We start from the raw sequence: 13,497 nt of genomic DNA on the forward strand, positions 1-13,497 counted from the left end.
GAAGAACTACTCCTGCCCCACGCTCAGTCCTCCTGGTTCAAATGGGACTGATCACCCTGGTTATGAGGTGAAGCGTATCACCCAGGTTTGGCCATCGGTGTACACTACTCCCCTGGCCAGAATGGTCCATTCAAGGATGACCCAAGTCTCTTTGGGCCTCTTTAACGAGCATGAGTCCTGAAAGTCAGAGCGAGAGATGATCCATGATGAAATAATTTGAGTCACCCTTAATTCAGGGCTTACCCTGGACTCCCTGGGATCATATGTCAATATACTCTTTTGTTTGTCCTCAGGAACATGATCCAATCAGTCTGTTTGCTTAAGCCAGTTTGAGTTGGGCTTCTTTTACCTGCAACCAAGACAGCCCTGGCTAACAAGTGAAGGCAAATTTAACTCAGTAAATATTTACTGGGTGCTTATTATGCGTAAGCCCTAGGCTGGAAGGGAAGCCGTGGTCTCTACACTCAGGGAATTACAAACTAGTAGGCGAGATTAGTACTCACACACAAAATTTCACAGTCTATAGACTGGAGGCATGCTGTCTAAGAGATACAAAATGCTACAGGAGGTCAGGAAGGAATGAATTCTGGCTGGGGAGATCAGGGACTGCGCCATCAGAGAGGTGACATATAAATTGGCACTGAAGTGAGAGTAGGATTTCAACAGGTTGCTCGGGTACAGAATACATTCCCAGAGAAGGGAATCATGTGACGAAAGTAGTTTGGCAGAGAGAAAGTAAAGTAGTATCACAATTGTTTTTTTCAAGGAGACTGCTAAGAAGTGCACAAATAACTCAGTTTTAAAAATTCATGTAGATAAACATAAAATGGTGGCAAGAAATGTTCATCTTTGTGCATCCGGCATGTGGAGTCACCAGCCTCGCTCTTCTGTCTTTCCTACCTCTGCCTAATTGCAGAGGCACTGGCATCTCTGCTCTAAAATCCACTGCTCTCTTGGCCTGAGATCAAGAGATCCTGGAAACCTAACACGGTTCCATGGACAGATGCCATGACATTCATTTTTGAAATGAGAGGCATGTCTGTGCAAGTCTATTGGAGGCGGATGGCTTTCTCTTATGATGCTGCGTAACAGTCCAGGTGTGAGGCTGGGGACAGATGCTGCGCAGACTCCGGCCCCGCCCAGCTGCCGGCTGATGTTGCTTAGGAAAGATTTCCTCTGGTTACTCTCATTGGCTGAGATTTTTGAGAAGGCCTTTTACATGGAATAAAAAGCCTGGCTTTAGAATGACTTAAGTTTCTCACTTGTAGAAAGAAACTTTCTGTAAAGCAATGTGGGATTGAATCTGTATTTCATAGTAATCTTTTTTTTCCCTAACACCCATTGCATAAATCTTGATACTTTTTACAAACACTTATAAGCCATTGCCGGGAAGAAGATATCTCTTCTTTCCTCTGTAACCTAACATACGTAGAAAAGGAATGGGGGATAAAAGTCATGGAAATGACTTAGAGGGAACGACCACAAGTTACCCAAAAGGGAGGTGGATGTCGAGCTTCTAAAGTGGTACAGGGAATTGAATGGATTTGTCTGATGCCTCCGGATGTGAGTTAATAAAAGGGTCTGTGAACTGGAAAAAAAGTCACAAAACCACATGATCTCATTGCTTAGTTCATTTAGCAGTTCCAAGATTGATTCCACGGAACATTATTTTTAGAAGGGTGTTAATAAGTATAACACGAAAATAAACACAAATGTAAACAGACTACTTTGAGGTCGGACTTCTCAGAACCTTTAAAAGACCACTATGCACTGAGAATTTCCAAGAGGGGTAAGTAGATACAGTGTTTCCAAAATTCTTTGGCCATGGACCCCTGAGGGTCTTCAAAGGCACCCATATGCATAGGAGACACACACAGTGGGAGATGCTTAAGTTCAGTGGCCTCATTTTGCAGATAGGAAACCCAGGTCCAGAGAGGAAGGGTGGTTCGTGCAAAGCAGCAGTGTTTTCAGCTTGTTTGATGTTGACTGAGAGGTCTCAGGAGCTGATTTCCAGCACCTGAGGAAGTAACTGGACCTCTGTAGGATCAGTCAAGGGCAATGCTCGTCTGGGAAATTAGACCTGGCCACTTTGCTTTGTGACTCACTGACCACGTGCCCTCGAGTGAGATGGCTGTCCTTTTGGATATCAATTTCCTCTTTAGAAAAAGAGGCATAATAATTTTTGCTTTATCTATTGGAGAGCAGTGTTTTGTGATAGTCAAAAGAATCCAAATACGTGAGGGTACTGTGACCCGTGGGCATTTCACAGGTGCTCAAAATTATTCTCTTAAACAGATGTCTTGTGACAGTGATTCTCAAACTTGAGCGTGCAGCACATCCAAAGCACCTTGGGGTTTTTTTTTAAACCACAGATGGCAGAATTTCTAGATCACTGGGTCTGGAGAGACCTGAGAATTTGCATTTCTAACAAGTTCCCAGGTGATGCTGCCGCTCCAGACTTTGAGAACTACTGACCCAGGAGATCCCCAAGCAAAATACATCTGGAAGAAATCTTGGGTAAAAGAGTAAACCGTGTTGATGCAGTGGGTAAAAGCAAAAATTGAAGAAAATGGTCAGGGATGGAGATTCGCTCTGAGCCAGGCGCTGTTTAGGGGAATACTCGCCACCCCAGCCCTGGGATAAAGGATTCAGGGGTAACCCTTGCAGGAGGTCAGTGGCTCGCAGGAGTCATGTAGCCAGTAAGCTGGCAGAGTCAGAATTCAAATCCAGGTGTCTGTCTCCCAAGTTCACTCTCTTTCTGCTTCATTAAGACAAAGAACAGGCAAGACAGTCACTGAGAATCAGGCACAAAGCCATACCCATGCAAGAAGCAGAAATTTCTTTTGCAGCCTGTGGCATCCGAGAATGCAGACACTGTTGCTATTGTCGTCACTGGTTAATAGTGGCCTTAGAGTCCAGTGCTCAGATGGTGTGATTTCTACAGAGGCAGTATGTCCCAGCAGGCAGCGTAAGAGCCGGGGCTGCATGTCCCGACGTTGCTCTGTGTCCTTTGCCAAACTGCCTAATCTCCCTGGGTCTCAGTGTCCTCATCTATAAAATGTGGTAAATAATCGTATCTACCTTCTGGGGTTGTTATGAGGAGTAAGTGAAATAACATGGGTATTTAGCATAGTGCCTGCCATATACTACGTGCTGACATGCTACTATTGTAATTGTTGATAAGAGCAAAAGGGAGCAAAAGGAAGGCGAGAGACACCCTGGTTGACTTAGCGTATTTAACAGGCACAGAACGAAGGGATTTGGAGGCCTCCGAATGAATTTTTCTGATCTTGCTGGTCGTTTGTGGCTGAGAGATGCTTTCCCCAAACCCCTCTATTCTTCCTCGGTTGCGGGGGGCATTACAGAAAAAGAAAGCCAAACTGAAAATCCAGAGAGGGCATCCATTTGGGCCCATCGTGGAGTTTTCAGAATACAGTTTTTTTTTTTTTTTTTTTTTTTTAGCGGTACACAGGCCTCTCACTGCTGTGGCCTCTCCTGCTGCGGAGCACAGGCTCTGGACGCGCAGGCCCAGCGGCCATGACTCATGGGCCTAGCCGCTCCGCGGCATGTGGGATCCTCCCGGACCAGGGCACGAACCCGTGTCCGCTGCATCGGCAGGCGGACTCTCAACCACTGCGCCACCAGGGAAGCCCCAGAATACAGTTTTTACTGGGCAGAGGGACAGGCCTTGTGGAGGTGAGGGGAAAGGGGAGGGCTAGCAGTTGAAGCATCCAGAGGTAATTTTGGTTTGTCACTGATGAGCCAGTGACCCATGACTAATGGCTGGCTACTGGGGGGCTTGCCCTTAGGATAATCATATCATTGTTCTGCTCAGATCATAGGCCTTTTCTAAGGGAACATGGGATGAAGGTAAAGATGAATGTTGTTGGAGGTGAAAAGTTCACAGTAGTTGCCATGGGGATGACCTTAAGAGCTTGGTGGAGGTTCCCATGGAAACCAACCTCAAGATGCAACATTAATCACCCATATCTCTATCTTTCACCCGTGGGGCTTCCCAAAGGTGAGAGGCAATAGAGGAGGAGAGAGGGTAGAAGCACGTCCCCCTTCTCAACTCATTAACCATCTTCCCAGGTTATCTCAAAAGCCACCTTCCTAGAAAGGCTTTTCTTTGTTCCATTTCTTCCTTCTTTGAATTCCCTCTGTATGGCTCTCATGGCCATCATGACTCCTATTGCCTTGATCTGAGACAGTGAGATTTTAAAACCTCCTAAAAGGGTGCTTCATCCTGACCAGAACTCAACACCGGCTTGCGGCTCGGCATATGCTTCTGTTCAGAAACCCAGCCTGGAGCCTTTGATTTCTATGAGTGAAGCTCTGGTGGTCTCCTTCCTGCATGTGGTGGCAGGATTCTTCTTCCATTGCCTTTTGTTGTTCCTCTACTCAAGTACCTTCATGATCTTCCAGTGCCCACTGAATCAATCCACACTCTTTCCCTTGTCATTTCTTACTCAGACTTTATCCCTGACTACTCATCCCAAGCCCTCTACAAAAATCATCAGTGTTTTCTCATTCTCCTTTCACACCTTACTTATTTCCATCACCATTCCATAGTTTATCCTTTAGAAATTCTTGGGCTGCCTTTCTATTTGAATATGGCCGTGTTCAAGCTCTACATCTTTCTTGAGGGCTAGACACACTCATATTAGCCTTTTGCCTGAACCTTGATTCTCTGCTGTCTTACCATTCTCTCATTGTCTTTTCTACCCCATAAAATGTTAAAATCCTTGGGGACAGGGATCAGATCTTTTACTTCTCAATGATCCCTTAAACACTTAAAACAATTCAGGGCATTCATTGGCTTCTCCAAAATGCTTCAGTTTATTGAAGACTTTATAGCAATTGTGTGTGGTCTTGTTTCAAGTGTGGTGAATGGAGTAGACCAATCCCTATTCACAGATAACTGTTATATAAGGCAGGGTAAGCCATAAAAGAAGCAGAAGCTAAATTCTACAAGGAAGGCAACAACAGTTAAAAAGGGTTCTCCCCATACCTGTTACGGGGAGAACGAAATGACATCTTGGAAAAAGTAGTATCTGATACAGGTTTGGGGAGAAGGGTGAGATTTTTAGAGGTGCAGAATGGAAGGGGACTAGAGAACAGAGTGACTCAGGGTGGTGTGGCTGAAATGGAAGGTGCTAGAAAGGGCAAGTAACTAGAACGTTTGGTTGTATCCAGGCTACCCCCAACACCAGGGAAGAAATTCATATTGAGGGAGACATAAGGGACTGAGCAGGGAAGTAACAACTCAGCGGTCTGCCTCGAGAAAACTGATCTTGAAGCTAAACTGTCACCTGTATTGGATGATGATCAACTGAAGCCACAGGACTGAGCTGAGTTTGGCTGAAGGAGCTGGGACCAGGAACCTGAACAAAAAACGTCTTCAGATATGGGATTTTTGGACTCCTCATCTTTTCGGCATCAGTAATACTAAATCATGGGGTCTAATAGGCATCTATGGGCAGGGCCAGCCAACCACCAAATGATTTCCTGTCAACCTCTCTGCCTCCGCTTCCAATTGCCCACCCTGTAGGGAACTTACTCCATAGACCAGCTCTCCCACCATGCCATTCCAAGCCTTTGTGTCAGGGTCGCGGGCTCCATATTTCCCATCACTGACGATCTCAAGACGGTAGGAGTAGCCCACATGCTTGGCAATCTCTGCTGCCAGCTCTACACAGTAGCCCTCGTAGCGGTCATTGCCTTCAAACTGGTTGGCATTCTTCTTGAGCATCACATAAGGATCTTCCTGGTGGAGAAATGGGAGACAGAGAATGTGGGTTTTGGGTTCACTCTTGCGGAGGGAGGCCTTTGGCGTGGCAGAGGAGGATGTCGCCAACATTGCTGAACTTTGGGGAAGTCTCTCTGGCCCCTAAATCCACTTCCTGCATTTCTGCTCCTCCCATTACAAAACTTCTTGGGTTAAGGAAGCAAACTATTAAAATAGAATGTTTCACTGAGACGCCATGCCTAGCTTTTCAAGTTGTTCCAGGAGCTCTTGTATTTTTTGGAGGTGTTAGGGGAATAACCCTTAAATAGGCTCCAACTGTCTCATCACTGAAAATCATAGCAGCTTTACTTATACTCACTTTAGGGAACTTGCTTTGAAAATGGCTTCTACTAAGGAAGGGTAGAGTCAGAACCACTACAATTTAGTCTCACCCTTATGTTTTATATACATTGGAAGCTATGGCTCAAAGGAGGGTAAGTGACTTACTTATCCAAGAGCACAAAGTGAAATCATGGCACAGCCAGAGAGCAAAAGTCCCTCTGACTTTCAGGATATTCCTTTTTTACTTCCTCTTTCTACCGACCACACAGTTTTGGCAAGAAGAATGACCAGCTTTCACTCCTGGGAAAACCTTTGTGTTGGTCTGTCTCACATCCCAGGTAACCTCCATGAAGGACTGAGTACTCACTAGGATTGTAGTGACGATGTACGTTCTATTCTGGACACTTGAGTTATCCCCCCCGGCTTGAGCATCCGTGGCTGCAGGGACAAACTTATCATCTTCATTCCAGTAGCCAATCTGTTAAAGAGAGGAAGGTGGTGACATAAGGTGATCCAGGCTCCTCAGGAATGGCCCACTCTGGGTCCCCCAGCCAACACCAGACAGGAAATCAAGGAGCTGAGCATCACACCAGCAATCCTGGACACACCAGGCTCTGAGGTATTGGTAGATATAAACAACAAGAGACAAGATGCTCTCTAGGTCCTCCCATCCCCACCCCATGAAAATCCTCATCATGACGGGTAAGCCTGAAAATTGCCTCTTAAGGGGCGAGGGTTTAACTGTTGATGCAGCTAAACTCTTACGTACAATGCGAGTCAGGGCCATAGAGATTTAATTCCCTGCAGTTGTTCACAAGGCCAAACCCCACCTTCTCCCATGCCTAGTAACCCTTCTCTTCCTGAGCTCATTCTGAAGTGTAGTGGGAATCATATGATTTAAACCGTACATTCTTGTTTTCTTTTGCTTTTTTTTAACATCTTTATTGGAGTATAATTGCTTTGCAATGGTGTGTTAGTTTCTGCTTTATAACAAAGTGAATCAGTTATACATATACATATGTTCCCATATCTCTTCCCTCTTGCGTCTCCCTCCCTCCCACCCTCCCTATCCCACCCCTCTAGGCGGTCACAAAGCACCGAGCTGATCTCCCTGTGCTATGCGGCTGCTTCCCACTAGCTATCTGTTTTACGTTTGGTAGTGTATATATGTCCATGCCACTCTCTCACTTTGTCACAGCTTACCCTTCCCCCTCCCCATATCCTGAAGTCCATTCTCTAGTAGGTCTGTCTCTTTATTCCTGTCTTACCCCTAGGTTCTTCATGGCATTTTTTTTTCTTAAATTCCATATATATGTGTTAGCATACTGTATTTGTCTTTCTCTTTCTGACTTACTTCACTCTGTATGACAGACTCTGGGTCCATCCACCTCATTACAAATAGCTCAATTTCATTTCTTTTTATGGCTGAGTAATATTTCATTGTATATATGTGCCACATCTTCTTTATCCATTCATCTGATGATGGGCACTTAGGTTGTTTCCATCTCCTGGCTATTGTAAATAGAGCTGCAATGAATATTTTGGTACATGACTCTTTTTGAATTATGGTTTTCTCAGAGTATATGCCCAGTAGTGGGATTGCTGGGTCATATGGTAGTTCTATTTGTAGTTTTTTAAGGAACCTCCATACTGTTCTCCACAGTGGCTGTACCAATTGACATTCCCACCAGCAGTGCAAGAGGGTTCCCTTTTCTCCACACCCTCTCCAGCGTTTATCGTTTCTAGATTTTTTGATGATGGCCATTCTGACCGCTGTGAGATGATATCTCATTGTAGTTTTGACTTGCATTTCTCTAATGATTAATGATGTTGAGCATTCTTTCATGTGTTTGTTGGCAATCTGTATATCTTCTTTGGAGAAATGTCTATTTAGGCCTTCTGCCCATTTTTGGATTGGGTTGTTTTTTTGTTATTGAGTTGCATGAGCTGCTTGTAAATCTTGGAGATTAATCCTTTGTCAGTTGCTTCATTTGCAAATATTTTCTCCCATTCTGAGGGTTGCCTTTTGGTCTTGTTTATGGTTTCTTTTGCTGTGCAAAAGCTTTGAAGTTTCATTAGGTCCCAGTTGTTTATTTTTGTTTTTATTTCCATTTCTCTAGGAGGTGGTTCAAAAAGGATCTTGCTGTGATTTATGCCATAGAGTGTTCTGCCTATGTTTTCCTGTAAGAGTTTGATAGTTTCTGGCCTTACTCTTGTTTTCTTTTTAGGTTAACTGTATTTTTCCATCTGGATTTAACTTTCTAGGTGATGGTTATTTTATCCTTTATTTCTCTTATTTCCAATTTTTGACCTATTATAATACTGAGAATATAGTCGTGCCTGCAAACACTGATTGATATTATTTTTTTATAAAAAATTAGCAGTTATTTATACTGACTCATTTTCCAAGGTCTTTTAGCAAATACTTATTGGATCCCTATTGTGTGTAAGACTCCGAGCTAAAACATTGGTGGTATTGTGGCAGGGTTGAGAAAGATACAAAGAAGTCTCGGAGATAGTCCTTGCTCTGAGGATCCCTCCAGTCTATTTGGGAAGACAAGACACACACATGCACGTGGCCCCAGAAGTGACAAGTGAGTGGCTCAGGTAGCTTGAGCCTAAGGCGTTTGGAGAAGCAGAAGCCTGGTATGGAACCTATGCTGGGAAAAAGGCAGCAGGAGGAGGTGAGGCTTAAGTCACGAGGGATGGAAAGGTTGAGCCCAAACCTGTCAGGTCGGAGAGAAGATAAGCCAAGATGGGAAGGCAGGAATCTGCCCAGATATGTAAGTTCAGTGGGTCCTGAGTGGAGGATAGGGTTAGTCCAAGAGGGCAGTGGGCGCTTGGGTCTAGGTAGCAGAGGGATTGGTAGGCCAGGCTAAGTGGCGTAGACTTTATTCTGAAGGCAACAGGGAGTCATGGAAGGTTTGGGAAGAGCAGAATGGCGTGGCTAATACACACACACACAGACTCCACACACACCCCTATGTCTATGTATCTTTTATTTTATTTTTTGGCTGCGTTGGGTCTTTGTTGCTGCGCATGGGCTTTCTCTGGTTGCGGTGCATGGGCTTATTGTGGTGGCTTCTCTTGTTGTGGAGCATGGGTTCTAGGTGTGCTAGTTTCAGTAGTTGTGGCACACAGGCTCAGTAGTTGTGGCACACAGGCTTAGTTGCTCCACAGCATGTGGGATCTTCCCGGACCAGGGATCAAACCCATGTCCCCTGCATTGGCAGGCGGATTCTTAACCACTGCACCACCAGGGAAGTCCCTGTCTTTATACATCTTTAGACGGTTGTGTTTTGTTTTGTGGTCATTCTGCTGGCTGTAGTTTTAAAGGGCAAACAGGAAGGAGAACTGAAGCGCATGTGCAGGGGGAGGAGCAGGTCTCTAAGTCAGCCCAGGTTCACAAAATCCAAGGCACATGCCAATGGTCCACTCAGATGTCACCTTCACCTTGATGTCTTTCCCAGTCCCCTCAGTTACAAAGAAACAACTCTCCCTGCCATTTCACCGCCATTAACAACAGTAGTAATAATTGCCGACACTGGTCATGTTCTTGCTCTGTCAGAGGCTGTGTTTGATGGTTTTTGTGCCAGTTCATCTGGCTTAGAAGAGTTTGTTAACTTGCAAGGTGGTGGTGGTGATGCAGCTGAGAAGTGGCTGAGCTCAGCCTGGAATGGTGGTCATCTGTCTCCAGGGGCAGCTTTTCATCATGACGCTGTTCTTTCTGCGAGGGGACTTAGCCCTGGGCTGGGAGTCATATTAGCTGACAGTTACTGAGTGCTTACTGTGTTTTAGGCACTCTTCTAAGTGTTTTTTATGTTTTAACTTCTCTCATCCACACAAAAACCTATGAGGTGGGTAATCAATGATCACTCCTATTTTAAATGTGAAGAAACTGAGATGTAGGGGAAGTGGAATAACTTTCCCAAGGCCACAGGAGAGTCGTGGAGCCAGGATTGGAGCCGGGCAGGCCGATTGCAGGGCCGTGTCCTTCTGTGTTCCACTAGGCTGCCAGCTGGCCCTGAACGCCTCGTGTTGGTTCCCATTGGCCCCATGGTCTAGCTGTTGGCATGTCTGTCCCATCTCTCCACGGTGCTGTGGGCTTCTCAGGGACAAAGCTAGAGGTCTGTTCGTGCTAGGACCCCTTTCTTAGGGCCACAGATTGTACCACAGAGAAGCAGCTCAGGAAAGGTTTGTTGAGAGAATGAGTGCATCCAACATGGAGACAGTGGATCCTGTTCATGCTGAGACAGTTCAGAGGCCTGAAGCGGGGTCAGGGGGAGCTGTCTCTCAGGACACTGGGTCAAGATTTGCCCTCATGCCGGCATGGGTACCATGTTGCCTGTGTGGGGCACTTTCAGTCAGCCTGGAAGGGGACATGTCTCTCTAATGACACAAGAACCAGAAACTTAGATTTCCAGAATATCAGAGCCAAAAGAGGCCTGAAGAATCATTTCCTCCAACCTCTTCCTTTTTTACAGAGAGGGAAACAGAAGTTCAGAGACCAGGGGACTTGCTCAAAACCAGAATGTAGTCCTGCCTCCCCCATTTTGCTAGGCCAGTGTTCCATGGGACCCTAGGGCATCTGTAAAGGCCCTTCACCACTTTCATGGGAGGTGAGGGGTCAGAGAAGAGGGGGAAAGCCCTGGGTTCCTCACCCTTGCTTCAATAGTCAGTTCTGCTTTTAATCCATTTCACGCTTTGAGATTCCCCTTAAGAGTTCATTTTTACAAGGAGCCCGTTCGTTGAAAAATAACTATTTGAAACCATTATTGTAGCATATCGTGGGGCGAGTTTCAGAAAAGAATTTCCAAACTACTTTCCTAACACTTAACTGTATTTTGCTCTTCCCCTATGCAAATAGCACAGACAGGCTCGGGATTATTTTCTCTGTTTTACAGAAAAGAAAACTGAGGCTTGGGGAGATCGGATGGTCTAACTTAAATAGCAGATTAGTGGCAGGGCATAGGAGCCAGGTCATGGACTTCAAAGGTAAAATTGTTGAATATAATCAATACACACTTGGGAGACGATCAAGCAAATGTAATTGCCATTTTCTTTCCCCCTGTAGTTGATGCTATGGTGTTTTCATGCCCTTCTCTTTCCCTTCCTCCTCCTTTTTCTTCCTTCCCTCCCTTCTTTCCTTTCTTCCTTCTCCCTCTTCAGGATTAGTCACAGGTTTAGTTGTTCTTAGTTGTTCAAACTCAACAACTGTCAGCCTTGAGGAAGTTGCCTTCTTTGACATGCAACCAAGTTCTCTAAAATCTATTGTGTTTTCATCGGTAGTATTTTTAAAAGTGATGGCTTGATGGTCCAGAGATTGGTCTCTGGCATCAGACAGACCTGTTTTAAAAGGTAGACTTTTCTTATTAGTAACTGTTTGACCTCGGGCCAGTTACTTGACCTCAGTGGGCCTCCGTCCCTGCTCTTTAGAATGGATACAACAAGAGTACCTGTCTCGCAGGGCTGCTGTGGGAACCAAATGCGTTCATGCATGGACAACGGTACGCATAGTGCGTGGTTCATATTAAGTTGCCAGTAAACTAAAAAATGATATCCAGTAGGGTAATGCCTGATTGAAGGCTAACAGGCTTCTATACTGTAGTACATTTCAGTTTCACTTTGCTATTGAACATTGTCAATCTCCAAAAGAAGTACATATTATGGAGTATTTCTCAAACTCATTTGACAGCGTAACCCTCTTTACATGCAGAATGTCCTAGGATAAATGGTGCAAAACCCACAAAGCACGGCTCTAAAATATCAAGTTACTTGATCAAAGAGAGGGGAAAAAAAGCAAGATAAATCTGTACAGACCAGATTTATATGGCTTAGAAAGAGATTTTAATTTTTAGAATAGGTATCCTTCAGAGCTGGTATTATAGCACTAATGTTAAGTTGGTCTCTATAAAAATTATTGTCTAGCTTGGCTTATATCAAAAGCTAGAGGAACAGTTAAGTGTTGTAAACAAGCTTATTTTATTCCTAACCCTTTTGTAGGGAAATAAAAACTATTGCCAGTCAGAAGAGCAGGGTGATGCCAAAACCCAGCTTGCCCCTCATGTAAGCTAGCAGGCTGAGAAATCTCCTTCCACATTTTGATGAAAAGAAAGCTGTCAAAGATTTTTGAAGGGACATTGCACTTCAGAGATGAGAGCAAATTTCCCTTTCTTAGAGAAGTGGGCTGGATTATTATACAGCCCTTTGATTCTCTACTGAGGATATGGAGGAACTTTGATTCTATCTCAAAGTAAATCAGAGCTAGTAGTTTGGTAAAAATTGGGGCCCACCGTTCAGGAGAGGATTTAAACAATTCTGACAGTGAGAGGTCTTCTCTTGGGGCCAGTTATAATTTTTGATCTCCTGTTTTCCATCTACCTCTAAAGCTTGTTTGAATATAGGAAATGAGTCTAGATGATAGATTAGATTTTTTTAAGTAAATGAAGTCCACAAAGGAGATGATCATTGAACAGTACATTCAATTGATTTACCTTGCATAGTCGTCAAATCAAATTTCCACATTTTTAGCTCTAAGCTTCCTCTGAAGACACAGCCCCTGACCTCCAAAAAATGAGATCGATTATAATAAATTTTTAAAAAGGAAGACGTCTCTTGTGGCAAAGACAACCTGATGACCCCCAAGGATTCTTGTTCGCCTTGCATAGCGTACAGGTATGGTGGGAAGTAGCTACCTGGACGGCAGTTGCATTTCCCAGCCTTCCATATGTCTAGGTGGGCCAGGTGATTGGGTTGGCCAGTGGAATGCAGCAGAAGTGATGCACGTCTCTCCTAGCCCGACTCCCCCAAATCTCCAGCACAGTTTGTAATAACTTTCTTCCTCCCCTGTGAGCTGGCTGTTGATAGCCAGGAAGACCCAAACAGACAGTGGAGCCTCCATAAGCCTGAGTCTTAATCAGAGCCCCCAGCCCCCATACTGGTCACTGGGTGAACAAGAATGAGACCTTTGTTTGCATTAAACAGCTGAGATTTTAGTGTTTATCTGTTACTGCGCCTAGGGTTATCTTAACTAACACACTTAAAGAATTTGAACTTCATAAGTGTGTGTGTTAACTTCCGAGTTCTGCTTGAGGTGTTTTTTTAATTAAATTTGCCAGCAATTTTATTTTCTTACTTGCTGGCAGATCTATGGAAATATGGGCCAGAGTAGTATGCTCCCTGGTTGCCCAGCAACATTCAATACACTACCCGCTCATTTAATGAACAACCACTTATTTGCACGTGCTTACTTATGTGTCAATATATTGTGGGCACTGAGGATACAGTAAATAACAGAACCATGTCCTTGTGTTAAGACAGCTGACATTTTAGGGGCAAGGAGGTGAAGAAGAGGGGAAGAAAGACAATATATATCCAGGCCAGGGGTCATCAAACTTTAAAGAGCCAGACTGCAAATATTTTAGGCT

At 44.6% G+C, this 13,497-nt stretch overlaps 1 protein-coding gene across 5 annotated transcripts in view; it reads right to left on the reverse strand.

Annotated features, from left to right (window-relative positions):
* Positions 1-13,497, reverse strand: part of GRIA1 (glutamate ionotropic receptor AMPA type subunit 1) — a 306,659-nt gene that overhangs the window by 90,194 nt on the left and 202,968 nt on the right. For all 5 annotated transcript variants that reach the window (XM_049707791.1, XM_049707790.1, XM_004281007.3 and 2 more), the window contains 2 exons: positions 6,438-6,548; positions 5,561-5,767 (listed from right to left, as the gene is read on the reverse strand). In XM_049707791.1, coding sequence (XP_049563748.1) covers positions 5,561-5,767; positions 6,438-6,548 — 318 coding nt within the window. The remainder of the gene's footprint in view (positions 1-5,560; positions 5,768-6,437; positions 6,549-13,497) is intronic.

This window comes from Orcinus orca, chromosome 3 (assembly GCF_937001465.1).
Source record: "Orcinus orca chromosome 3, mOrcOrc1.1, whole genome shotgun sequence".
In the NCBI taxonomy this organism is placed as follows: Eukaryota; Metazoa; Chordata; class Mammalia; order Artiodactyla; family Delphinidae; genus Orcinus; species Orcinus orca.